The sequence below is a fragment of the Coregonus clupeaformis genome, chromosome 24 (genome assembly GCF_020615455.1).
Source record: "Coregonus clupeaformis isolate EN_2021a chromosome 24, ASM2061545v1, whole genome shotgun sequence".
NCBI lineage: Eukaryota > Metazoa > Chordata > Actinopteri > Salmoniformes > Salmonidae > Coregonus > Coregonus clupeaformis.
In genome coordinates, this window is record NC_059215.1 from 61,501,952 (window position 1) to 61,528,098 (window position 26,147).

The 26,147-nt window shown below is 44.4% G+C and overlaps 3 protein-coding genes across 4 annotated transcripts; all 3 read left to right on the plus strand.

Moving 5' to 3' along the window:
- Nucleotides 1-838: 838 nt before the first annotated feature.
- phospho2 (phosphatase, orphan 2) lies at nt 839-3,645 on the plus strand. 2 transcript variants are annotated; one of them, XM_041846851.2, is made up of 2 exons: nt 839-980; nt 1,678-3,645. In XM_041846851.2, the coding sequence occupies exon 2, from the start codon at nt 1,693-1,695 to the stop codon at nt 2,428-2,430; it is 738 nt and encodes a 245-aa protein (XP_041702785.1). In that variant the 5' UTR covers nt 839-980; nt 1,678-1,692; the 3' UTR covers nt 2,431-3,645. The 2 variants fall into 2 exon arrangements, with proteins under 2 accessions (XP_041702785.1, XP_041702786.1); XM_041846852.2 differs by having other exon boundaries at nt 1,681-3,645.
- On the plus strand, nt 3,256-9,066 carry LOC121538646 (kelch-like protein 23). The gene is made up of 6 exons (XM_041846842.2): nt 3,256-3,342; nt 3,862-4,177; nt 6,093-6,299; nt 6,469-7,210; nt 7,436-7,588; nt 8,370-9,066. Exons 1-6 carry the CDS (start codon nt 3,326-3,328, stop codon nt 8,678-8,680), a joined length of 1,746 nt encoding a protein of 581 aa, XP_041702776.1. The 5' UTR covers nt 3,256-3,325; the 3' UTR covers nt 8,681-9,066.
- Nucleotides 9,067-10,320: 1,254 nt separating this feature from the next.
- Nucleotides 10,321-26,145, plus strand: LOC121538647 (acetylcholine receptor subunit alpha). Its single transcript, XM_041846843.2, has 9 exons — nt 10,321-10,710; nt 12,240-12,382; nt 12,480-12,524; nt 12,742-12,851; nt 14,646-14,841; nt 15,977-16,214; nt 22,560-22,783; nt 23,976-24,215; nt 24,851-26,145. Exons 1-9 carry the CDS (start codon nt 10,656-10,658, stop codon nt 24,980-24,982), a joined length of 1,383 nt encoding a protein of 460 aa, XP_041702777.1. The 5' UTR covers nt 10,321-10,655; the 3' UTR covers nt 24,983-26,145.
- The last annotated feature ends 2 nt before the right edge of the window (nt 26,146-26,147 follow it).

A 26,147-nucleotide genomic window follows, 5' to 3' on the forward strand; every position in this document is an offset into this window, starting at 1 on the left:
CCCATTCACTTCTTGAAGGAAAGCTCTCCATGTCCCATAATCACCCAGAATGCACCGCGCAGCCCATTGACGACGCATGGGCAACGTACACACTGGACGTTAATACGATTCCAAAGGAGTTTCCCTTCTCTTCTAAACTATCTCTGCTTGGACGCACTGAAGTCGGAGATTTCCGAGTTCCAAGCAGATCAGTCAAAGATTTTGGTAACTAAACCAAGATAGACCACAGCCTGTCGTTTCAAATGGGAACAAATTACTCATAGTAGGCAGAACAAGTCCCGTGTAGCTCAGTTGGTAGAGCATGGCGCTTGCAACGCCAGGGTTGTCGGTTCGATTCCCATGGGGGGCTAGTATGAAAACAATAAAAAAGTATGAAACTGAATGTAAGTCGCTCTGGATAAGAGCGTCTGCTAAATGACGTAAATGTAAACAAGCAAAGAGGTGGGCAGAGCCAAGCACGAGCCAGAGATCCTATTGGCGCGTTCTAGCATATATGTGCATATTTCCATTTGGGAACGCCTAGTCTGTGATGGGAACGTCTGCAATAACTCAATTCGCCTTTGCACTCAAACAACGAATTTTGTAAAACTTTTGCAAAGGGTAAAGTCTACAAAACTTTGTCAACTCTGTTCGTAACAGATTTTAGTTTGGGAACAGAAAACTGTATTGAGATCAAATGTTTCATCGATGAGAAAATGTGCAGAATATCGGCCAAAATCCATCTCGTTCCATCTGCTCCCACGGCCGGCCACTGGGCTTCCTCTCACTACCATATTTGGTAGTGAGTGGAAACGCCAAGCGGATGCTTCACATTTATACATCCGGTGGAATATGCGTCTCATTGTTCTATCTGTAGCTCAATGGTTCCCAGTTTACAGTTGTGTCGAACGCGGCATATCTCCAGTGTGTGTTAAAGATCAAACCGACGATGTCACGCATCTGAACTTAAATTTGTGTAAACGGTGTGACAAAAGTGTGGGGTAAGATCCTAAGTGAATACACACATTGATAAATAGATTATTTGACAAGCAGTCTACTGTTTAGAACGCTTTAAAAGGAGCTAGCTACTTGGTGTGTGATAGATGGATGTTTAGCTAGCCAGTTTCTAGCCAGTCAGCAGTCAGTCCAAAGAACACTCTTAGTCATACTGTAGCTAGCTAGATACATACTGTTTGGTCACTAGCCTCTTTCAATTTCTGTTCTGTGTCTGTCTGTCTGTCTGTCTGTCTGTCTGTCTGTCTGCCCCTTCCCTCTCTCTCCTAGCTCTCTCAATTAAATTATCTCTCTCTCAATTCAATTTAAGGTATTTATTGGCATGGGAAACATATGTTTGCATTGCCAAATCAAGTGAAATAGATAATAAACAAAAGTGAAATAAACAATAAAAAATAAACAGTAAACATTACACTCACAAAAGTTCCAAAATAATAAAGACATTTCAAATGTCATATTATGTCTATATACAGTGTTGTAATGATGTGCAAATAGTTAAAGTACAAAAGGGAAAATAAATAAACATAAATAAAGGTTGTATTTACAATGGTGTTTGTTCTTCACTGGTTGCCCTTTTCTTGTGGCAACAGGTCACAAATCCCCCCCCCCTCTCTCTCTCTCTCTTTGTGTCTGGCTGCCTGTCCATGTCCCTTCTAACAAACCTTTTCTACCACTGTTTTGCAGCAGAGGAGAATCATCATGAAGACTCTGGTGGTGTTTGACTTCGACCACACCTTGGTGGATGACAACAGTGACACCTGGGTCATTAAGTGTATCCCAGACCAATGCCTGCCAGACCTGGTCAAGAACTCCTACCAGAAGGGACACTGGACAGAGTACATGGGCAGAGTCATGTCCTATATAGGAGACCAGGACATCAGCCCTGATACAGTCCGAAGTGTCATGGAGACCATACCGTTTACAGATGGAATGATTGAACTGTTGACGTTCATTGTGAGTAACAAGAACGACATCGACTGCATCATCATCTCAGATTCAAACACAGTGTTCATCAACTGGATACTGCAAGTGGCTGGGGTTCAAGCCGCTGTCAACCAAGTCTTCACCAACCCAGCTACGTTTGACAAGCGTGGATACATGGAGATAGAATGCTACCATTCTCACCAGTGTAGCCAGTGCCCTGTCAATCTCTGTAAGAGGAAAGTGCTGGCTGATTTCCTAGCAGGGCAGTTGAAGGGAGGGGTAGAGTATCAGAGAACTTTCTATGTAGGGGACGGAGGGAACGACCTTTGCCCTTCCAACAGTCTAAGGGAAGGAGATGTGGTGTTCCCTAGAAAGGGTTACACCTTGGAGAGGCTGCTCTCTAGACAGAGTGCACAACAAGGAGAGGGTTCATCCAACCCAAGAGTCGTAGGATGGACAAGCGGAAAAGAGATCCTGATTGAACTGAAAGCATGTGTTCAACCACAGGGATAGGTTACAGTCAGTCACCCTAATAGTGCTCTTTCTCATACTAAAAGAAGTGTACTTGCAACGTTAAAAAGTATACCAAATGCTTGAGAGGGAAGGATTGTGATTGTGTCTTTGTCCTGTTTTGAAAAGTATTTTAAGATCATATATTAAATCTGTGTGACCCTGTGGAACTGTGTATCACGTCACTGTCTCAGGTTCAGATGCAAATTAATGTCAATCTGTGCTTCTTTTTGTCTTAAGCTCATGTAGAAAGATACAGAACCCAGTAGACAGAAAATGAAAAAACTAAGCACACCTGTAAACTACATGTTATAACCGTTTATGGTCAAATATATAGGCTAGGATGTACAGTCAATGAAATACACTGGCATCACGTTTTACTAGGGTACTATCTATGTGAAAAATGTATTACCAGTCCAGTGTATTACCAGTGCAATTATTTGTTGTCTCTACTAGGCTGTATTGTGAGTGTTATTATATAAATTGATCCTAACGGTTTCTGCTTCAGCAGTGCGGCTTTGTGGACCGTGACCCCATCTCCCTGCCTCCCAACATACCCCTCTGTCTGTCCCTTGTTCATGTCAATACGCTGTCAGTAGGACGGGGCGCGGTGAATGTGATTGGTCGAACGCTGCTATTTGCGGCTGGTAAGATTATCGGAGGCGCTGCTATCTGCGGAGGAGATGCGCTGTCACCTCAGTTGAGCGCCTTCCGCGTCAGCCTCGATAGAGAACGAAACTAAATAGCGGAATTTTTTCTAAAAGGACTGTCCGGCGTTTAACAGGTTGGTTGGTTTCCAAGGGAATTGCGGATAAATAAGGATCTGCACCTGAGGGCGTGTGATGCCTTTTGACCCGCTCCCAACACAGAAAATCCTTTAACAACAGGATAGTAGACCATGTCGACCAGGTCCAGGTATATGTGGGGCTATTGTTCAGTGAGCTATGTTTATGATCTTCACTCAGGACTATTTAGATTTAATAGTATTCTGGCAAGTGTATGTAGGCCTATGTGAATGCAAGGATTAAATTGTGTTTTAAATAGGCCTACTAATAGATTACATAATCAAATACTCTCTGTATCCATTGCAAATCCATGAATGTTTACTATCTGTGCTCAGTAAATCGTTTTTGCAAGGTGTTGCTGCTTACAGTATTGCAAATGGTTCATGATGCAATGTTTTATGTTTTAGCAATAAACCCAATCTATCAAGCTTCATTCTTTTAAATGTCATGTTGAAACAAATTCCCATTGTGCTTTACATTCTACAGACCATAGCCTGTCTTTTAACATCAGTGTAACCAGATCTGTAAAGGGACAAGGAAGTCCAGCTCCATACGTTCTGTATTACTAATGTATAATGCATGGACGTGTCAAGTCAATGGCATACATTTTTAAAGGGTACATTAAGATATTTAATGTCTCATGTTTCAGGAACACAATGCCATCTAAGGGACAGGAGTCGGCAGAATCCTTCTACACCTATGATTTCTGTGACCTAACCCATCCCATTGAGGTTCTAGAAGCCCTCAGAGAATACTACACAGAAGGCCTGTTCACTGACATAGCTCTGCAGTGCGCTACAGGGCAGGCCTTCCACTGCCATAAAGTGGCTCTATGCTCCCGGAGCTCCTACTTCAGAGCCATGTTCACAGCAGATATGAGAGAGAGGTCCCACAGTGTCATCAGACTACCTGGGGTAGATGTGGAGGTGCTGACGTCTTTGGTGGATTACATTTACACCTCCAAGGTAGGCTACACCTCCGAGTCCATACATGTTTTTTTTATGAGTGACTATGTGTCCGTTATATGAATGTAATAGCCTAATATTATACTTGAATCGTCTATGATTGCTTATGGTGTGTCAACTCATTGAGTTATCTTCAATGTTGTTTTTACTTTGTAGCATGTTTTGTCAAATGTTTTAATATTGAGATGTTCACATTTCACCTTTTACTGCAGTGGGCTAAATCAGGGTCACAGAGGGATTCTTGGTAGTCTTAAACAAATCTACTTTGAAACAAAAGTATACACCTCACACACATGGTTCTGGGCTTAAAAAAAGAAGACACCTGTACCATGTCAGATATAGAGTTGGAATGTATTCCATTTTGAGTTTGCATCCCAGTATTACACTTTATATACACCACAGAATACTGAAATATAACATAACTGTTTGATATAGAAACACCAGATTTTTGTCTGTTCTTTTTTAGATAATTTTTATTAATTATGAAATAATTAAAAATATTTATAACATACAACCCATGAGGCCAAAGAGGGCGCTGTTGGTCATTGACTGCAGGAAAGCGCTACATAATACCCTACATGACCAAAAGTATGTGGACACCTGCTCGTTGAACAGCTCATTCCAAAATCATGGGCATTAATATGGAGTTGGTCCCCCCTTTGCTGCTATAACAGCCTCCACTCTTCTGGGAAGGCTTTCCACTAGATGTTGGAACATTGCTGCGGGGACTTGCTTCCATTCTGCCACAAGATAATTAGTGAGGTCGGGCACTGATGTTGGGCGATTAGGCCTGGCTCGCAGTAGGCATTCCAATTCATCCCAAAGGTGTTCAATGGGGTTGAGGTCAGGGCTCTGTGCAGGCCAGTCAAGTTCTTCCACACCGATCTCGACAAACCATTTCTGTATGGACCTTGCTTTGAGCACGGGGGCATTGTCATGCTGAAACAGGAAAGGACCTTCCCCAAACTGTTGCCACAAAGTTGGAAGCACAGAATCATCTAGAATGTTATTGTATGCTGTAGCGTTAAGATTTCCCTTCACTGGAACTAAGGGGCCTAGCCCAAATCATGAAAAACAGCCCCAGACCATGATTCCTGCTCTACTAAACGTTACAGTTGGCACTGTGCATTGGAGCAGGTAGCGTTCTCTTGGCATCCGCCAAACTCAGATTCGTCCATTGGACTGCCAGATGGTGAAGCGTGATTCATCACTCCAGAGAACGCGTTTCCATTGCTCCAGAGTCCAATGGCGGCGAGCTTTACACCACTCCAGCCGACACTTGCGCATTGGTGATCTTAGGCTTGTGTGCGGCTGCTCGGCCATGGAAACCCATTTCATGAAGCTCCTGATGAACAGTTCTTGTGCTGAAGTTGCTTCCAGAGGCAATTTGGAACACGGTAGTGAGTGTTGCAACCGAGGACAGACCATTTTTATGCGCTACGTGCTTCAACACTCGCCGGTCCCATTCTGTGAGCTTGTGTGGCCTACCACTTCACGGCTGAGCCGTTGTTGCTCCTAGACGTTTCCACTTCACAATAACAGCACTTACTGTTGACCAGGGCAACTCTAGCAGGGCAGAAATTTGACAAACTGCCTGTTTGGAAAGGTGGCTTCCTATGACGGTGCCACGTTGAAAGTTACTGAGCTCTTCAGTAAGGCCATTCTACTGCCAATGTTTGTCTATGGAGATTGCATGGATGTGTGCTCAATTTTGTACACTTGTCAGCAACGGCTGTGGCTGAAATACCAGAATCCACTAATTTCATACTTTTGTATATATAGTGTATGTTATTTCCTGCGTCCCAAATGGCACCCTATTCCCATACAGTGCAATATGGGCCCTATGGGCACTGGTCAAAAGTAGTGCACAATAGGGTGCTATTTGGGACGCAACTCTAAACTCTCCCCCTCCCAGGTCTCCATTACCCAGTGGAATGTGGAGTCTCTGCTGGAGGCTGCAGACTTGCTGCAGTTCGGAGCCGTGAAAACGGCCTGTGAGAACTTCCTGGTTCGTCTCCTCGACGTCGACAACTGTCTGGGCATGCTCAGTTTCGCCCAGCTCCATGTGTGTCTGTCCCTGGAGAAGGAGGCACGCAGGGTGCTGCTCTGCCGCTTCCAGGAGGTATAGGTTCAGGTTTAGGTTTTGACTTATTCCTACATCGTGGTACATATTCAGAAACACATCAAATATGATGCCATTTAATATATAAAAAAAACTCAGCAGATAGTCATTCCACTAAATCAATAGATAGGTGTATTAAATGTCTTTAGTGATTTGGTCGTTTTCGTAGGTGGTGAGAGAGGAGGAGTTCCAGGAGATGGGGGTGGAGAAGGTGAAGAGCCTCCTGCAGGAGGAGAACCTGGCCGGGGTGTTGAAAGAGGAGGTGCTGGTGGAGGGGGTGGTGAGGTGGCTGGCCCACGATACTCTTGCCCGCACGGGACACTTCCTGGAGCTTCTTCACGCCGTCCACTTACACCTGAATGAAGAGTACCTCAGGACTGCCTTGGAGCTTCATAAAGAGTGTCTGGAGATGAACACTGAAGACATCCACTCTCTATTTGTTCAAGCTCTGAAGCCTGCTTTTAATATGAATAAAAGCCCTTCGGGACACTGCAGAAGGAGCAGGAGACTGACCTCCAGGATGTTTGTGATAGGAGGGTACTACTGGCACCCTCTGTCTGAGGTCCAGACCTGGGACCCGGTCACGGACCAGTGGCAGCAGGGGGAGGATATGCCAGACCACACCAGGGAGAGCTATGGAGTCACCCTCCTGGGCTCAAACATCTACATTAGCGGCGGCTACAGGACAGACACTACAGAGGCTCTGGATACAGTGTGGGTTTACAGCAGTGATAGTGATACGTGGACACAGGGACAGCCCATGCTGGCATCGAGGTACTACCACTGTTCTGTGGCTCTGCATGGGTGTGTCTACGTCATGGGTGGGTACAGAGGAGGGGCGCCCATGGGGGAAACGGAATTCTATGACCCCCTGAAAAGGAAGTGGATTCCCGTAGCTAATATGGTACAAGGTAGGCTGGCCTGTGAAGGTTTGGAATATGACACAGTTGCGTAACTTGACCAGTTGATCCTTTGTTGTTAGTTTTGTCATACAGTAAATGTTTTTGTTTACTGCTGGAGTTTCATGGTAGTTTTAATGTTGGAAGCCTTTTAGTGACAATTATTTCTTCCTTCCATCCTCCCTTCCTCCTTCCTTCCCTCCTTCCTTCCCTCCTTCCTTCCTTCCCTTGTCACAGGTGTGGGGAACGCTACGGCCTGTGTTCTGAGAGACACCGTATATGTGGCCGGTGGTCACTATGGTTACAAAGGAAGCTGCACCTATGATAAGATTCAGACCTACAGGGCAGACGTCAATGAATGGAGCATAGCAACGACCTGTCCTCATCCAGGTAGGACAACACAACTCTGTTATATCAGCCCTGGCTATATAGAGGTACAGAGACACAACTCTGTTATATCAGCCCTGGCCATATAGAGGTACAGAGACACAACTCTGTTATATCAGCCCTGGCTATATAGAGGTACAGAGACACAACTCTGTTATATCAGCCCTGGCTATATAGAGGTACAGAGACACAACTCTGTTATATCAGCCCTGGCTATATAGAGGTACAGAGACACAACTCTGTTATATCAGCCCTGGCTATATAGAGGTACAGAGACACAACTCTGTTATATCAGCCCTGGCTATATAGAGGTACAGAGACACAACTCTGTTATATCAGCCCTGGCCATATAGAGGTACAGAGACACAACTCTGTTATATCAGCCCTGGCTATATAGAGCTATAGAGACACAACTCTGTTATATCAGCCCTGGCTATATAGAGGTACAGAGAGAAAATGGGACAGTGCATTAAAAGCCAGAGGTTCTGGGGCAGCTCACCCACATGAGGAACTCTGATAATAACTCACTTACCCCAGGCTTGAAGGGATTATGAAAAACAATTAGGTATGTTGTAGCGCAGCATTCAGACTTTACAAAAATGTGAATGCAGAGATGTCTACTCTCTTGAAGCAAAAAGTGAAATCATAGGATGCACACACCTTATAAAGTGATGCACATAAGTAGTTGTCGTCCTTCCTGTATTTGAGCAAAGATCATTTATGTGACCTCTGTACATCAGTACTAAATCCATGAGTGAATCTGTCTTCGCCATCCCTTCTATAGAGTACGGCCTGTGCCTGGTGTCAATGCACCACAAGCTGTACCTGGTGGGGGGTCAGACCACCATCACAGACTGTTACGAACCGGACAGAGATAAGTGGAGCCAGCTGGCCAGGACCAAGGAGAGGAGGATGGAGTGTGGCGCCGTGGCCATGAACGGGTCCCTGTACGTCACCGGAGGCTACTCCTACTCCAAGGGCACCTACCTGCAGAGCGTGGAGAGGTACGACCCCAAACAGGACACCTGGGAGATCGTGGGGAATTTACCTGGAGCGGCGCGGTCACATGGATGTGTGTGTGTTTATGGTGTTTAGAGGCAGAGTCTGGCGTCAGTTTCAGGCTGTCTTTATTGCTGTTGTGCTGCACTGCACATCTCAGAAAATCGTTTTCGTATTAATGTCGTTCAACACTTAACTAGGCGTTGTGAGATAGTGTGACTGCATTTAAGACGACCTGGAACCCTTTGTTACTGCTCCCTTCAGAGTACTTTTACATTTACATTTACATTTGTTTGGTAACAGGCAACTGATCGCATTTCATCTACCTCATACTGTTTTCATACTGGAGATACGTGAATATTTATTGTGTCCGATAAAGAGATTTTTGCCAATATGTAAAGATAGGTGTGTTTGTTAATTAGATCGGTGGTTCCCAAACTGTGGGGCGCAAGGGGTTGGCAGTGGGGGCGCGGGGGGGTCCCCCCCCCAATTTTTGTTGTTGTTGTAAAAGTAGAATGCACAAGGTGCAGTTTCGGAATTGGGTAGTGCATCATCAGTTTTCCTCTTGTCATGCAGACCTTAGAGAGCTATTTATAACTTGTCAGAAATGTCCAGATCAACTAGCCCATGTCAGCTAACGTTTTTAGCTAGGTTTTCTAGCTCATACATTTTTTTTTAAATGTTTCAGTCACTCAAATATCACATCAATACACATTAGACATGGCAAATGTATAGAATTGCAAGAAAATGAGCTTTAAACCTGCAAAAAGTTTCTCTCCGACAACAAGAGGGGTGTGAACAGTATGTGTCATGGCAGCAGCTGACATACATTACAAAGCACCACTAGGAGATTTATACAAATGAACCATACAAATGAATGTACAACTTTGCATAGTTTTCTTCCTTTGAACTACAATTTTAAAAGAATCACCGGCGGTAGCCTTTCCTGCAGTCAAATGACCAGATCGACCTCTAGTGGCCTCATGGGTGGAATGTTCTTAATATTTTTCATAATTTAATAAACTTTTTTTTAAGATGCAGAAAATTTTCTATGTCAAATGATTTTGTTATATTTCAGTCTTGTGTGATGTCTATGAAGTGTAATATTGGGATGCAAACTCAGAATGTAATACATTTAAACTCTATATCTGACATTGTACAAGTGTCTTCTTTTTTTAAGCCCATAACCATGTGTGTGAAGTGTATACTTTTGTTTCAAAGTAGATTTGTTTAAGACTAACAAGAATCACTCTGTGTGACCCTGATTTAGCCCACTGCAGTAAAAGGTTAAAACTAATTTGGAAAAGATAATTAAATTGAATTAGTCATCATACCCATGCTGTTTGTAAAGTAATTTCTGTTCACTCCCACCCCACTGGGTAAAAACTGGTTGAATCAACGTTGTTGCCATGTCATTTCAACAACAAAAATTCAATGTGATGACATTGAATCAACGTGAAAAATTGGATTTGCAAAAAGTCATCAATCTAAGGGAATTTTCTCTTTTGTTCACCCAAGTTTTAACCTAATTTATATCTGATGACAGGGTGACATTTTTTGTTGATTTCACGTTGAATTCACGTTAGTTGACAACTCAACCAAATGTAAATCAAAACTAGACGTTGAACTGACGTCAGTGCCCAGTTGGACATTTGTGGTTCTGGTGAGTTCCCGACAGACAGAGTAGACCATGGCATCCTGACTATACAGGACAAGCAGCACATGTGAAAATACCTCTCATACTCCCAGTGAGCACTCCCAGCTGTTCCCCAGTACCACATGCTGTCTGGCTGCTACTGGGGGTTCAACAATAGCTCAGTCCTACTGCACCAGAGACCACAGCCGAGCAGAGTAGAGCACAGAGAAGCAGATAGAGACGATGTTGGGATAGGATCTACTCTGTTACAAGATTATACTGAGGCCCAGTGTAGAGCAGAGCAGAGCAGAGTAGAGTAAAACAGAGTAGAAAAGAGTAGATTAGAGTAGAGTAGAGAAGAACAGAGTAGAACAGAGGAGAGAGCAGAGCAGGGAGAGGACTCTGAAAGTTTAGCCAACTGCCGTTATTTAAGAGATGATTTATTTGAAGGGACACACTCTTCTTGTTGGGATTCTGGTTGTTTTAACAGGTAAGTAAAACCTTTTTGTCATACTTTATCTATTCCTTTTGTAATTTCCCAGGTTTTCTGATGTGTGTTACTTGTAATTTTTATTGATCAGAAACACTTTTTAAATGAATCACTTGTTATTCAACCCAAACTGAATAAACATATCAACATTGCAGAGTCAGTTTTGAGTCAGTCTTAAGTTAAACCAGAGAGGGCATGATTGACAGGTGCAAGTGCAGAGTCCCTCCTTCCATCTATAGCTGTGTGTAAATCTGAGCATGTCTGTTTTTTGCAACCAGAATGCAGAGCATGTTTTGAAGTGAGTTACAAAGTTACTTAAATGTATAACACTTTGTAGATATATATGATATGGCATTGATCTCCATACGTAAACTTTCAATGGTAGAAGAGGGTGTAGTCAGTTAGTGGCTGTAACTTCTGTTCGTGTGCTTTTGCAAAACGGAAATGAGATGCCTGCTTCTTGAAGATAGGCCTACTTCCCAGAAATAAAATCTCAAGTGGATACGAGCACTCTTCATTTCCTGAAATATTCTCCAGTACACACATCTAGAAGTCAGCCAGTAGAAGGTTAAAAAAGGCAATATGTGTCCCAGTGTCATAGTGTGGGTTTGGTGATGGACTTATTGAAGAGTTTAACTGTACAAGAGTCTGAATACTATTTTTATGACATAGTTATCGTCAGCATCTATTTTAATGATTCATGAGTTATATAATGTGTGATAATGAGGTATATAATGTGTGATAATGAGGTATATAACGTGTGATAATGAGGTATATAACGTGTGATAATGAGGTATATAATGTGTGATAATGAGGTATATAATGTGTGATAATAAGGTATATAATGTGTGATAATAAGGTATATAATGTGTGATAATGAGGTATATAATGTGTGATAATGAGGTATATAATGTGTGATAATGAGGTATATAATGTGTGATAATGAGGTATATAATGTGTGATAATGAGGTATATAATGTGTGATAATAAGGTATATAATGTGTGATAATATCAACTTCCTAGTCTATAAACCTTGTGATAATTCAGAACACCTCTTAACGAACAGCATGGTCTCTAAAAATAGGAATGGCCATGGTGGATCATCTTTCCCAGCCTGATAAATGCTTGGTGGACGTGTCATGAATTCCCGCTGGTCCCCTTTGACTCAGCTGCTGTTTGCATAGTTGCTTTAGCCCCATCAGCGCTAAGCCTACACTACAACAAGTAGGCTTAAAGTATGCCTACTTACTTTAGAGAACTTATAAAGTATGGTAATTCACTTAAGATAATGAAGTTATATTAAGAGATAATGAATGTACATGTGTTTATACATGGTTGGATCCAACATGGTTGAAACTGAAGTATAGTGGACTCTCATGAGTTCCCCATGTGCTTTTCTCAGATAGCAAATATATATTTGAGTGTGTGCGTGGTGTGTGTGTGTGTGTGTGTGTGTGTGTGTGTGTGTGTGTACACATTAGGTACAGCCTTGACTATTCATCTTTGGTGTGTGTGTGTGTTCCATGCAGGTTCAGCCAGGTGTTCAGAAGATGAGACTCGTCTGGTTAAAACCCTGTTCACCGGCTATAACAAGGTGGTCCGCCCTGTCAATCACTTCAAAGATCCAGTGGTGGTGACTGTAGGCTTGCAGCTCATCCAGCTCATTAGTGTGGTGAGGAATACATGACTAGTTAGGACTGGATATTCTTCTTCTTCTTCTTCTTCTTCTTCTTCTTCTTATGCAAAGTCTCTTCCCTTGTCTTTGCCAGGATGAAGTCAATCAAATTGTGACCAGCAATGTGCGGCTGAAACAGGTATGGTTTCTTACTGACCTACATGTGTTGTTCTTCTCAATGTAGTTGAGTTTTTGTTCTTCAATTTAAACCACACTTTTTTTGTGGTTGTGTTGTATTCAGATATGGGAGGTTCTGTTGTATTCAGATATGTGAGGACGTGAATCTGAAGGTTCTGTTGTATTTAGATATGGGAGGTTCTGTTGTATTCAGATATGGGAGGTTCTGTTGTATTCAGATATGGGAGGACGTGAATCTGAAGTGGAACCCTGATGATTATAATGGAATTAAGAAGATCAGAATCCCTTCCACAGACATCTGGCGTCCTGACCTCGTACTCTATAACAAGTAAGGACAAGTCCATGCTTTTACCTTGACCGATATACAGTATTCATTGACTTGATAAGGCCTATTAGATATGACCTTTTCAGAAGTTAGTCTATTCCTGAAGTGCAGACAGTGATAGAGATCATAGGGGATTACATTTAAAGGCCCAGTGCAGTCAAAACATGATTTTTCTTTTATATATATGGAAAATCATGTTTTGACTGCAATGGGCCTACAAGCAGAAATTTCAGGCGGTCTTTTCAAACAACTCTTACACTAAAAGTGCATTATCATAATGTTCACAATTTCACAGTATAATTGCAATCTCATAGTGTGAAATTGTGAACATTATGATAATGCACATTTAGTGTAAAAGTTATTTGAAAAGACCACCTGAAATTTCTACTTTTTCTGGTGGGATGGAGTTTTGGCCTGCCTGTTGACATCACATCTCTGCCAATAACAGCTAGTTCAATTTTCCCCTCCCATTCAGAACACTCTCAAACAGTCCAAGCTAAACTGTTGCTTGAGAAATTGCTCTTGCTAAGAAGCTATTTTTGTTTCTTTTTGATCATTTTAATTGAAAACAATCACAATAAGGTACTTAATTGATACCAATGAATTATTTGATATTGAGATAAAAACGGCTGTATTTGGCCTTTAATATCCTAAAAAGGGGACCTGCGTGGTTCAGGTACCGGTTTCCCGACCGACATTTCCGCTTATAAATCTATCTGTGGATACCGTAGATCGAAGTGGCTCGCATTGAGTGATAGCCCTGGTTCCCACGGACACAGTAGTATTTTTTTTTAAAATCCTGTATGATGTAGGATGTGAAATCTGAAACCACCTGAAGCTGGGATTTCCCTTTTACCATTTCATTCACTTTTCCGACTGTCCATCAACTCCCGGCTGAACCCTACATCACATGCCTGCAATCTTTATATCGTAGCGCAAAAGAGGGTGGTTTCATCATGGTAGCACATTCAGAGATCGATTTATAGCCATTAATCTAAAATGATTCATAGATTTTAAACAAAAAACACTTTCTGTTTGTCATAGATGGACAATATTAACATGAGATAAAAGGCGAGTTCCTAACGAGTTCAGTAAGCTAAACTAGAGCTCTGTGAGAAGTTCACAGCGATGGGGGCAGACGTTTTGACCAAGAAAATAGGCACATTTTCTCTAACACTAAACAAACAAATATGTATTTTACAGTTATAAGGAAGGTGAAATATTATAATTAGTCATTTTGTAGTTTGATTATGCTATATTTAGAAAGCATATAAGTCATTTCAAGCCTTATTCATACAGTTTTGTTGAATAGGAAATACATCATATAAAATGTTTTATATTTTTATCATATTTGTACTGTGTACTGGAGCTTGTATCCTCAAAAGTGACTACACCTCAGCAATGTATAACTAGTTTTACCAGAAGGGTGAGATTTGAGCCTTTCTTTGAATATGCAGCATTAATACTTATTGTTTCTGGCCCTCTCATGAAATAATTACTTTTGGGGATTACATAGATTACATTTTTGATTACAATTAGTTACATTTAACTGGTTGCCTTTAAGCTACCTCAGCTATTGTTTATCACCCCTGGAATAGCATTTTTGGCATTTTCAACCTGGTTATCTAATCAGGCTAATACAATTCCCCATAGGAATCTATTGATTCTGATGCTAACGTGTCAATTTATCCCTGCAGTGCAGATGGAGACTTTGGTTAGCTTAGCAGGCTAACGCAAGACCCCATAGGAATCCATTGACTCCGATGCTAACGTGTCAAACCTCTCCACTTCCTGCAGTGCAGATGGAGACTTTGCCATCGTCCATGAGACCAAGGTGCTGCTGGAGCACACAGGTATGATCACCTGGACCCCTCCGGCCATCTTTAAGAGCTACTGTGAGATCATCGTGCTTCACTTCCCCTTCGACCTGCAGAACTGCAGTATGAAGTTGGGGACATGGACCTACGACGGCAACCTGGTAGTGGTCAACCCGGTAAGAAGTTTGAAAAGCAGTATATGCACATCCAAAAAGCACATCTGAAAATGTTCCAGGTCCGGGGTGCAAAACAATCCCATGAAAAGGAGTTGAAATAGAAACAATCCCATAAAAGGAGTTGAAATAGAAACAATCCCATGAAAAGGAGTCAAAATAGAAACAAACCCATGAAAATGAGTTGAAATAGAAACAATCCCATGAAAAGGAGCTGAAATAGAAACAATCCCATGAAAAGGAGTCAAAATAGAAACAATCCCATGAAAAGGAGTAAAAATAGAAACAATCCCATGAAAAGGAGCTGAAATAGAAACAATCCCATGAAAATGAGCTGAAATAGAAACAATCCCATGAAAAAGAGCTGAAATAGAAACAATCCCATGAAAAGGAGCTGAAATAGAAACAATCCCATGAAAAGGAGCTGAAATAGAAACAATCCCATGAAAAGGAGTCAAAATAGAAACAATCCCATTAAAAGGAGTTGAAATAGAAACAATCCCATGAAAAGGAGTCAAAATAGAAACAATCCCATGACAGGGAGTCGAAATAATAATAATAATAATAATAATAATAATATGCCATTTAGCAGACGCTTTCATCCAAAGTGACTTACAGTCATGTGTGCATACATTTTTACGTATGGGTGGTCCCGGGGATCGAACCCATTACCCTGGCGTTACAAGCGCCATGCTCTACCAATTGAGTTACAGAGGACCACAGTTGAAATAGAAACAATCCCATGAAAAATAGTCAAAATAGAAACAATCCCATGAAAAGGAGTTGAAATAGAAACAATCCCATGAAAAATAGTCAAAATAGAAACAATCCCATGAAAAATAGTCAAAATAGAAACAATCCCATGAACAGGAATAGAAATAGCCGCACCCTTTTAACCAGCCTCTCCAACATAACGTGTGTTTGTGTATATGAGTGTGTGTATGTCGGAGGGGTTGGGGAAAAAATAACTGTCATCCCATATGGACTAATAAAGTTTATCTTAATTTAACCAGTAAAGTAGTGACCCTAGCCCTGTACCCGTCCCCTGTACCCGTCCCCTGTACCCGTCCCCTGTACCCGTCCCCTGTCCCCGTCCCCTGTACCCGTCCCCTGTACCCGTCCCCTGTCCCCCTTCTAGGACAACGACCGGCCTGACCTGAGTAACTTCATGGAGAGTGGTGAGTGGGTCATGAAGGACTATAGGAGCTGGAAACACTGGGTGTACTACGCCTGCTGCCCTGACACGCCCTACCTGGATATCACCTACCACTTCCTGATGCTGAGGCTGCCTCTCTACTTCATCGTCAACGTCATCATCCCCTGCATGCTGTTCTCCTTCCTGACTGGACTGGTCTTCTACCTCCCCACTGACTCTGGTAGGTATGCTGTTCTCCTTCCTGACTGGACTGGTCTTCTACCTCCCCACTGACTCCGGTAGGTATGCTGTTCTCCTTCCTGACTGGACTGGTCTTCTCCCTCCCCACTGACTCCGGTAGGTATGCTGTTCTCCTTCCTGACTGGACTGGTCTTCTACCTCCCCACTGACTCCGGTAGGTATGCTGTTCTCCTTCCTGACTGGACTGGTCTTCTACCTCCCCACTGACTCCGGTAGGTATGCTATTCTCCTTCCTGACTGGATTGGTCTTCTACCTCCCCAATGACTCCGGTAGGTATGCTGTTCTCCTTCCTGACTGGACTGGTCTTCTACCTCCCCACTGACTCCGGTAGGTATGCTATTCTCCTTCCTGACTGGATTGGTCTTCTACCTCCCCAATGACTCCGGTAGGCATGCTGTTCTCCTTCCTGACTGGACTGGTCTTCTACCTCCTGACTGGTAGGGATGCTGTTCTCCTTCCTGACTGGAGACCTTCTCTCTTACCTCACCTCGCTCATCAACTCATCCTTGACCGCTGGCTACGTCCCTTCCGTCTTCAAGAGAGCGAGAGTTGCACCCCTTCTCAACAGACCAGACCAGTATCCCTTCTTTATTTTCTCTCCAAAACTCTTGAGCGTACCGCCTCTAGCCAACTCTCTTGCTATCTCTCTCAGAATGACCTTCTTGATCCAAACCAGTCAGGTTTCATGACTGGTCATTCAACTGAGACTGCTCTTCTCTGTGTCACGGAGGCTCTCCGCACTGCTAAAGCTAACTCTCTTTCCTCTGCGTCCTACCTGACAGGTCGCTCCTACCAGGTGGCGTGGCGAGAATCTGTCTCCGCACCACGTGCTCTCACCACTGGTGTCCCCCAGGGCTCAGTTCTAGGCCCTCTCCTATTCTTGCTATACACCAAGTCACTTGGCTCTGTCAGATCCTCACATGGCCTCTCCTATCATTGCTACGCAGACGACACACAATTAATCTTCTCCTTTCCCCCTTCTGATAACAAGGTGGCGAATCGCATCTCTGCATGTCTGGCAGACATATCAGTGTGGACGACGGATCACCACCTCAAGCTGAACCTCGGCAAGACGGAGCTGCTCTTCCTCCCGGGGAAGGACTGCCCGTTCCATGATCTCGCCATCACGGTTGACAACTCTGTTGTGTCCTCCTCCCAGAGTGCAAAGAGCCTTGGCGTGACCCTGGACAACACCCTGTCGTTCTCCGCTAAAATCAAGGCGGTGACCCGATCCTGTAGGTTCATGCTCTACAACATTCGCAGAGTACGACCCTGCCTTACACAGGAAGCGGCACAGGTCCTAATCCAGGCACTTGTCATCTCCCGTCTGGATTACTGCAACTTGCTTATGGCTTGGCTCCTTGCCTGTGCCATTAAACCCCTACAACTCATCCAGAACGCCGCAGCCCGTCTGGTGTTCAACCTTCCCAAGTTCTCTCACGTCACCCCGCTCCTCCGCACACTCCACTGGCTTCCAGTTGAAGCTCGCATCTGCTATAAGACCATGGTGCTTGCCTACGGAGCTGTGAGGGGAACGGCACCTCCGTACCTTCAGGCTCTGATCAGTCCCTACACCCAAACGAGGGCATTGCGAGGCATTCTGTTCTCCTTCCTGACTGGACTGGTCTTCTACCTCCTGACTGGTAGGCATTCTGTTCTCCTTCCTGACTGGACTGGTCTTCTACCTCCTGACTGGTAGGGATGCTGTTCTCCTTCCTGACTGGAGACCTTCTCTCTTACCTCACCTCGCTCATCAACTCATCCTTGACCGCTGGCTACGTCCCTTCCGTCTTCAAGAGAGCGAGAGTTGCACCCCTTCTCAACAGACCAGACCAGTATCCCTTCTTTATTTTCTCTCCAAAACTCTTGAGCGTACCGTCTCTAGCCAACTCTCTTGCTATCTCTCTCAGAATGACCTTCTTGATCCAAACCAGTCAGGTTTCATGACTGGTCATTCAACTGAGACTGCTCTTCTCTGTGTCACGGAGGCTCTCCGCACTGCTAAAGCTAACTCTCTTTCCTCTGCGTCCTACCTGACAGGTCGCTCCTACCAGGTGGCGTGGCGAGAATCTGTCTCCGCACCACGTGCTCTCACCACTGGTGTCCCCCAGGGCTCAGTTCTAGGCCCTCTCCTATTCTTGCTATACACCAAGTCACTTGGCTCTGTCAGATCCTCACATGGCCTCTCCTATCATTGCTACGCAGACGACACACAATTAATCTTCTCCTTTCCCCCTTCTGATAACAAGGTGGCGAATCGCATCTCTGCATGTCTGGCAGACATATCAGTGTGGACGACGGATCACCACCTCAAGCTGAACCTCGGCAAGACGGAGCTGCTCTTCCTCCCGGGGAAGGACTGCCCGTTCCATGATCTCGCCATCACGGTTGACAACTCTGTTGTGTCCTCCTCCCAGAGTGCAAAGAGCCTTGGCGTGACCCTGGACAACACCCTGTCGTTCTCCGCTAAAATCAAGGCGGTGACCCGATCCTGTAGGTTCATGCTCTACAACATTCGCAGAGTACGACCCTGCCTTACACAGGAAGCGGCACAGGTCCTAATCCAGGCACTTGTCATCTCCCGTCTGGATTACTGCAACTTGCTTATGGCTTGGCTCCTTGCCTGTGCCATTAAACCCCTACAACTCATCCAGAACGCCGCAGCCCGTCTGGTGTTCAACCTTCCCAAGTTCTCTCACGTCACCCCGCTCCTCCGCACACTCCACTGGCTTCCAGTTGAAGCTCGCATCTGCTATAAGACCATGGTGCTTGCCTACGGAGCTGTGAGGGGAACGGCACCTCCGTACCTTCAGGCTCTGATCAGTCCCTACACCCAAACGAGGGCATTGCGAGGCATTCTGTTCTCCTTCCTGACTGGACTGGTCTTCTACCTCCTGACTGGTAGGCATTCTGTTCTCCTTCCTGACTGGACTGGTCTTCTACCTCCTGACTGGTAGGGATGCTGTTCTCCTTCCTGACTGGAGACCTTCTCTCTTACCTCACCTCGCTCATCAACTCATCCTTGACCGCTGGCTACGTCCCTTCCGTCTTCAAGAGAGCGAGAGTTGCACCCCTTCTCAACAGACCAGACCAGTATCCCTTCTTTATTTTCTCTCCAAAACTCTTGAGCGTACCGTCTCTAGCCAACTCTCTTGCTATCTCTCTCAGAATGACCTTCTTGATCCAAACCAGTCAGGTTTCATGACTGGTCATTCAACTGAGACTGCTCTTCTCTGTGTCACGGAGGCTCTCCGCACTGCTAAAGCTAACTCTCTTTCCTCTGCGTCCTACCTGACAGGTCGCTCCTACCAGGTGGCGTGGCGAGAATCTGTCTCCGCACCACGTGCTCTCACCACTGGTGTCCCCCAGGGCTCAGTTCTAGGCCCTCTCCTATTCTTGCTATACACCAAGTCACTTGGCTCTGTCAGATCCTCACATGGCCTCTCCTATCATTGCTACGCAGACGACACACAATTAATCTTCTCCTTTCCCCTTCTGATAACAAGGTGGCGAATCGCATCTCTGCATGTCTGGCAGACATATCAGTGTGGACGACGGATCACCACCTCAAGCTGAACCTCGGCAAGACGGAGCTGCTCTTCCTCCCGGGGAAGGACTGCCCGTTCCATGATCTCGCCATCACGGTTGACAACTCTGTTGTGTCCTCCTCCCAGAGTGCAAAGAGCCTTGGCGTGACCCTGGACAACACCCTGTCGTTCTCCGCTAAAATCAAGGCGGTGACCCGATCCTGTAGGTTCATGCTCTACAACATTCGCAGAGTACGACCCTGCCTTACACAGGAAGCGGCACAGGTCCTAATCCAGGCACTTGTCATCTCCCGTCTGGATTACTGCAACTTGCTTATGGCTTGGCTCCTTGCCTGTGCCATTAAACCCCTACAACTCATCCAGAACGCCGCAGCCCGTCTGGTGTTCAACCTTCCCAAGTTCTCTCACGTCACCCCGCTCCTCCGCACACTCCACTGGCTTCCAGTTGAAGCTCGCATCTGCTATAAGACCATGGTGCTTGCCTACGGAGCTGTGAGGGGAACGGCACCTCCGTACCTTCAGGCTCTGATCAGTCCCTACACCCAAACGAGGGCATTGCGAGGCATTCTGTTCTCCTTCCTGACTGGACTGGTCTTCTACCTCCTGACTGGTAGGCATGCTGTTCTCCTTCCTGACTGGACTGTCTTCTACCTCTTGACTCTGGTAGGCTTGCTGAAAATTCAAATTCACATAGAATAAAAAAAATCCCAACATTTACATATAACAACTATCCCTCCAAGCCATAAACCAACTCTCCTTGGGTCTGTTGAACGTTTACACAAAGGCAGTAATAGTTTTTCAATAGATAGTCCTCGAGTGTTACCAGCTGTTTGAATTGATCAAATGTGTAAATGGTTTTAGAGTAGTTATGCTGCATTATACATCGTGTGGGTCTAATCCTGAATGCTGATTGGTTAAAACCGCATTCCAGCCGATGTCTATTCCACAAATTGCCACCTGCTAAATCTATTACATTAAAATGCCTATTTACTCTGTTCCATCTGATTTCCCAATCCACTGTCTCATCAGCCCAGCCAGGCAATTTATACACTTGATATCCACTATAAAAAGCATCTAGACATTATCTCACATTTCTTTTAGACTAACATTTCGTTTTCAACAGCGGAGATATATATAAACCTTGCTGTCTGTCTCTCCAAAATTTGCAACATTGTTTCAACATTCAAATTCGATCTCCTGCTGTCTCATAGTTATGAACAACAGTGTCCTGACGAGTGAGCACATTTTCTATGCCAGGAGAAATCGCGCCTCATTGGCTAATTGTTATAGATGTATCCAAATAAATGTCAACAGCTTAAGCAAATGCAAATGCAGCTACTTTGCTGTTATTCTGGCTGCACTTTTTTAACGTGACTCTAAGTTAGCGGTAGTTGCCTGGCTGGCAAGCAAGGGATAACAACATTGCCAGCCAGTATGGCAATGGAACATTTAGAACGAACGACTGGGTCCATAGATATAGAACAAAAAGACTGAAGAATGGGTCACGTCCATAGATACAGAACAAAAAGACTGAACGACTGGGTCACGTCCATAGATATAGAACATAAAGACTGAACGACTGGGTCACGTCCATAGATATAGCACAAAAAGACTGAAGACTGGGTCCATAGATATAGAACATAAAGACTGAAGACAGGGTCCATAGATATAGAACATAAAGACTGAAGACTGGGTCACGTCCATAGATATAGAACATAAAGACTGAACGACTGGGTCACGTCCATAGATACAGAACAAAAAGGCTGAACGACTGGGTCGTGTCCATAGATACAGAACAAAAAGACTGAAGACTGGGTCACGTCCATAGATATAGAACATAAAGACTGAACGACTGGGTCGCGTCCATAGATACAGAACATAAAGACTGAACGACTGGGTCACGTCCATAGATATAGAACATAAAGACTGAACGACTGGGTCGCGTCCATAGATATAGAACATAAAGACTGAAGACTGGGTCACGTCCATAGATATAGAACATAAAGACTGAAGACTGGGTCACGTCCATAGATATAGAACATAAAGACTGAACGACTGGGTCGCGTCCATAGATATAGAACATAAAGACTGAAGACTGGGTCACGTCCATAGATATAGAACATAAAGACTGAACGACTGGGTCACGTCCATAGATATAGAACATAAAGACTGAACGACTGGGTCACGTCCATAGATATAGCACAAAAAGACTGAAGACTGGGTCCATAGATATAGAACATAAAGACTGAAGACTGGGTCCATAGATATAGAACATAAAGACTGAACGACTGGGTCACGTCCATAGATACAGAACATAAAGACTGAACGACTGGGTCACGTCCATAGATATAGAACATAAAGACTGAACGACTGGGTCGCGTCCATAGATATAGAACATAAAGACTGAACGACTGGGTCGGACTCGCGTCTCTAGTAACCCTAGGTGTGTGTCGGGACTATATATTGTGGAAGAATGAAATAGTATGAATAAATTAATCAAAATAACGTTTTAAATGAAAATATGTCAATCATTATTGGAATATGTTGGTAACCCGTTGTATAAAAGTGATAATGCCCTCGAAGCCGGTGTTTGGAGGATATATTGGCACGGGTGTTGTTAGGCCCGAGTCGCATTATCACTTAAGTGTATTGTTGTGTTTGACTTCTCTAACCATGTCTCTGTAGGTAAGAAGATGATCCTGTCTATCTGTCCTGCTGTCTCCGACTGTGGTCTTGTTATTGTTGTTGTTGACTCCAGTGTCTCTGTTCCATACAGGTGAGAAGATGACCCTGTCTATCTCCGTCCTGCTGTCCCTCACTGTGTTTCTGCTGGTCATCGTGGAGCTCATCCCCTCCACCTCCAGTGCAGTGCCTCTCATTGGGAAGTACATGCTCTTCACCATGGTCTTCGTCATAGCCTCCATCGTCATCACCGTCATCGTCATCAACACACACCACCGCTCTCCCAGTACACACACCATGCCCCAGTGGGTCCGCAAGGTAGGTCAACCGACCGATCGATCAATAAATCAATTCAGTCAGTCAATCAATCAATCAATCAATCAATCAATCAATCAATCAAGTAGGTAGACTAGGTACAATGGACAAAATGAATGTCAGCACATCTCATTTATAATTTAGCGATGTCAGTACAACATCTAGTGGTGTCCTAGGTTTCAGACCCTTAGTGTAATGGCTGTGACGTTGGACTGTCAGTTGAAGGGAAACAGGTCTGAGTCCTGGTCAGGCTCCCCCCAAATTCCCTGTGTATTCCTTTGGGCTTTGGGCTTTGGGCTTTGGGGGTTTTCTCTTGCCTGCACTGCCACCTGGTGGTACTAATTCAGTATGTCATGTATTTTGTCAGGCGTTTGTGACATTCTGCTTTAGGCCATTTAGAGCAGTGGTTCCTAACCTTTTTCGGTTACTGTACCACCAACTGAATTCTGCTCTGCCCGAAGTACTCCTAAAGTACCCCCTCATGTACATTTGACCAGTAAGCCTATGGTCTCATGAATCTTCTCAGGTACCCCATGTGGAAAGGCCAAGTGCCCCCACGGGTCCTAGTACCCCTGGTTGGGAACCACTGATTTAGAACCCCTCAGCTCTCAGCAGCCTCTCTAGTGTGGTTCTGCTTTGAGAGACAGGAAGTAGTTAAGAGCAATCTGTCTGTCTGCCTGTCCTATTACTGACTTTAGCTGAATCATTTCAGTAATGCCATCCATGTCAGGTTTGTCAGTTTATCCATTGAGTACTCATGTTTTTATGGTTGATGTCGGTGATCTTGATTATCATGCAAAATATGTTAGTCCCTCAACACAATATTATGTGCTTTACAGTACTTTGTGTTACTCATGACAATGTATTTACAGTAATTGATGTACTGTACAGTACTTTTTGTTACTCTTTACAATGTATTTACAGTAATTGATGTACAGTACTTTGTGTTACACATGACATTTACATCATTTAGCAGACGCTCTTATCCAGAGTGACATACAGTTAGTGAGTGCATACATTTTTTTTCATACTGGTCCCCCGTGGGAAACGAACCCACAACCCTGGTGTTGCAAACGCCATGCTCTACCAATTGAGCTACAAGGGACTACACGGGACATGACAATGTATTTACATTAATTGATGTACTCTACATGACATTGTGTTACTCATTACAATGTATTTTCCTAAATTCCAGATTTTCATCGACACCATCCCCAATTTCATGTTCTTCTCGACTATGAACCGTCCGTCCAGGGACAGGCAGGAGAAGAGGATCCTCCTGGCAGACTTTGACATTTCCGACATTTCGGGCAAGCCTGCCCCTGCCTCGGTCACCTTCCAGTCCCCCATCACCAAGAACTCGGACGTCCGCAGCGCCATTGAGGGGGTCAAGTACATCGCAGAGACCATGAAGTCTGATGAAGAGTCCAACAATGTAAGAATAAGAGCTCAGGAAGCATTTATAGAACTCATGTCTGAGTCTGTCTGTCTTTGTGCTGAGTCTGTCTGTCTTTGAGCTGAGTCTGTCTGTCTTTGTGCTGAGTCTGTCTGTCTTTGTGCTGAGTCTGTCTGTCTTTGAGCTGAGTCTGTCTGTCTTTGTGCTGAGTCTGTCTGTCTTTGTGCTGAGTCTGTCTGTCTTTGAGCTGAGTCTGTCTGTCTTTGAGCTGAGTCTGTCTGTCTTTGTGCTGAGTCTGTCTGTCTTTGTGCTGAGTCTGTCTGTCTTTTTTCTGAGACTGTCTGTCTTTGTGCTGAGTCTGTCTGTCTTTGTGCTGAGTCTGTCTTTGTGCTGAGTCTGTCTGTCTTTGTGTCTGTCTTTCGAGCTCTTCATGTTTTAATGTTGTGGAGGTAATACAAAAACAAATTCTCTTGAAAATGTTAAGGACTCAATTTTGACTCAACTCTCTCTCTACTCTCTCCTCACCTCTCTCTCTCTCTCTCTCTCTCTCTCTCTCTCTCTCTCTCTCTCTCTCTCTCTCTCTCTCTCTCTCTCTCTCCCCTCCTCTCTCTCTCCCCTCCTCTCTCTCTCCCCTCCTCTCTCTTCCCTCCTTTCTCTCTCCCGTACTCTCTCAGGCTGCTGAGGAGTGGAAGTTTGTAGCCATGGTCCTGGATCACATCTTGCTGTGTGTGTTCATGGCTGTGTGTATCATCGGCACCATGGGAGTGTTCGCTGGACGTCTCATCGAGCTGAGCATGCAGGGCTAAAGGAGAGGCCTACCTGGAGTCATCCTGGTTCTCCTGCTCGCTCTGACACCTGTCTGCTGTGCCTCTACTCCAAGTCATCTGGAAATTACAATCAATTGATTGACTGATTGGTTGGTTGGATTGTTGATTGAATGTAATTGGCCCTGTGAGGTGTTGTTATTGTCAGTCAGACTATTAAGCTTCTTTTCTGCATGGAGTTTACAGTTGGAAATTGACGTTAAAGGCTGTCAGCTGTCTGTGACTTGATGGATTCTGTTTAAGGAACGATGGTTAACCTACCTAACGAGGTGATTTCTTTATTTCTAACCATCGTTCCTCATGTGGAAGAAAGGATGCAGAGTATATTGTGGTTTAACAAACTCTGCATAACGGCTCTGATTGCGAGCCCTCTGGCACTCTTATGGCACTCTGCACTCTTATGGCAGTCTGGATGAGGGAGGTCACATTATGGAACTCTGGATGAGGGAGGTCACATTATGGAACTCTGGATGAGGGAGGTCACATTATGGAACTCTGGATGAGGGAGGTCACATTATGGAACTCTGGATGAGGGAGGGCACATTATGGAACTCTGGATGAGGGAGGTCATATTATGGAACTCTGGATGAGGGAGGTCACATTATGGCACTGTGGATGAGGGAGGGCACATTATGGGACTCTGGATGAGGGAGGTCATATTATGGAACTCTGGATGAGGGAGGTCACATTATGGCACTGTGGATGAGGGAGGGCACATTATGGGACTCTGGATGAGGGAGGTCACATTATGGCACTGTGGATGAGGGAGGGCACATTATGGGACTCTGGATGAGGGAGGTCACATTATGGCACTGTGGATGAGGGAGGTCACATTATGGAACTCTGAATGAGGGAGGTCATAAGGGACTGGTAATGCATCTCACCGTTGTTGCATAATCATTATTGACTATCAGAAGATCAGTTTGAATTAGTTTCTCAATGTTGATTTAGAAGTGGTCCAGTCTTGTGTATGGGCTGTGGCTTATTCAATAAAGATCACAGCGCTGAGAAACGACATGATGTTTTATCCTGTCCGATCTCAGTGATTTTTCTCCTCCTTCTGCCAAATGTCATCTTGGTTGTATTTTTAGATTTGGTTAGATGTGGAAAATATATAGTGAATAAAAATAAAATCTACTTCCAGATA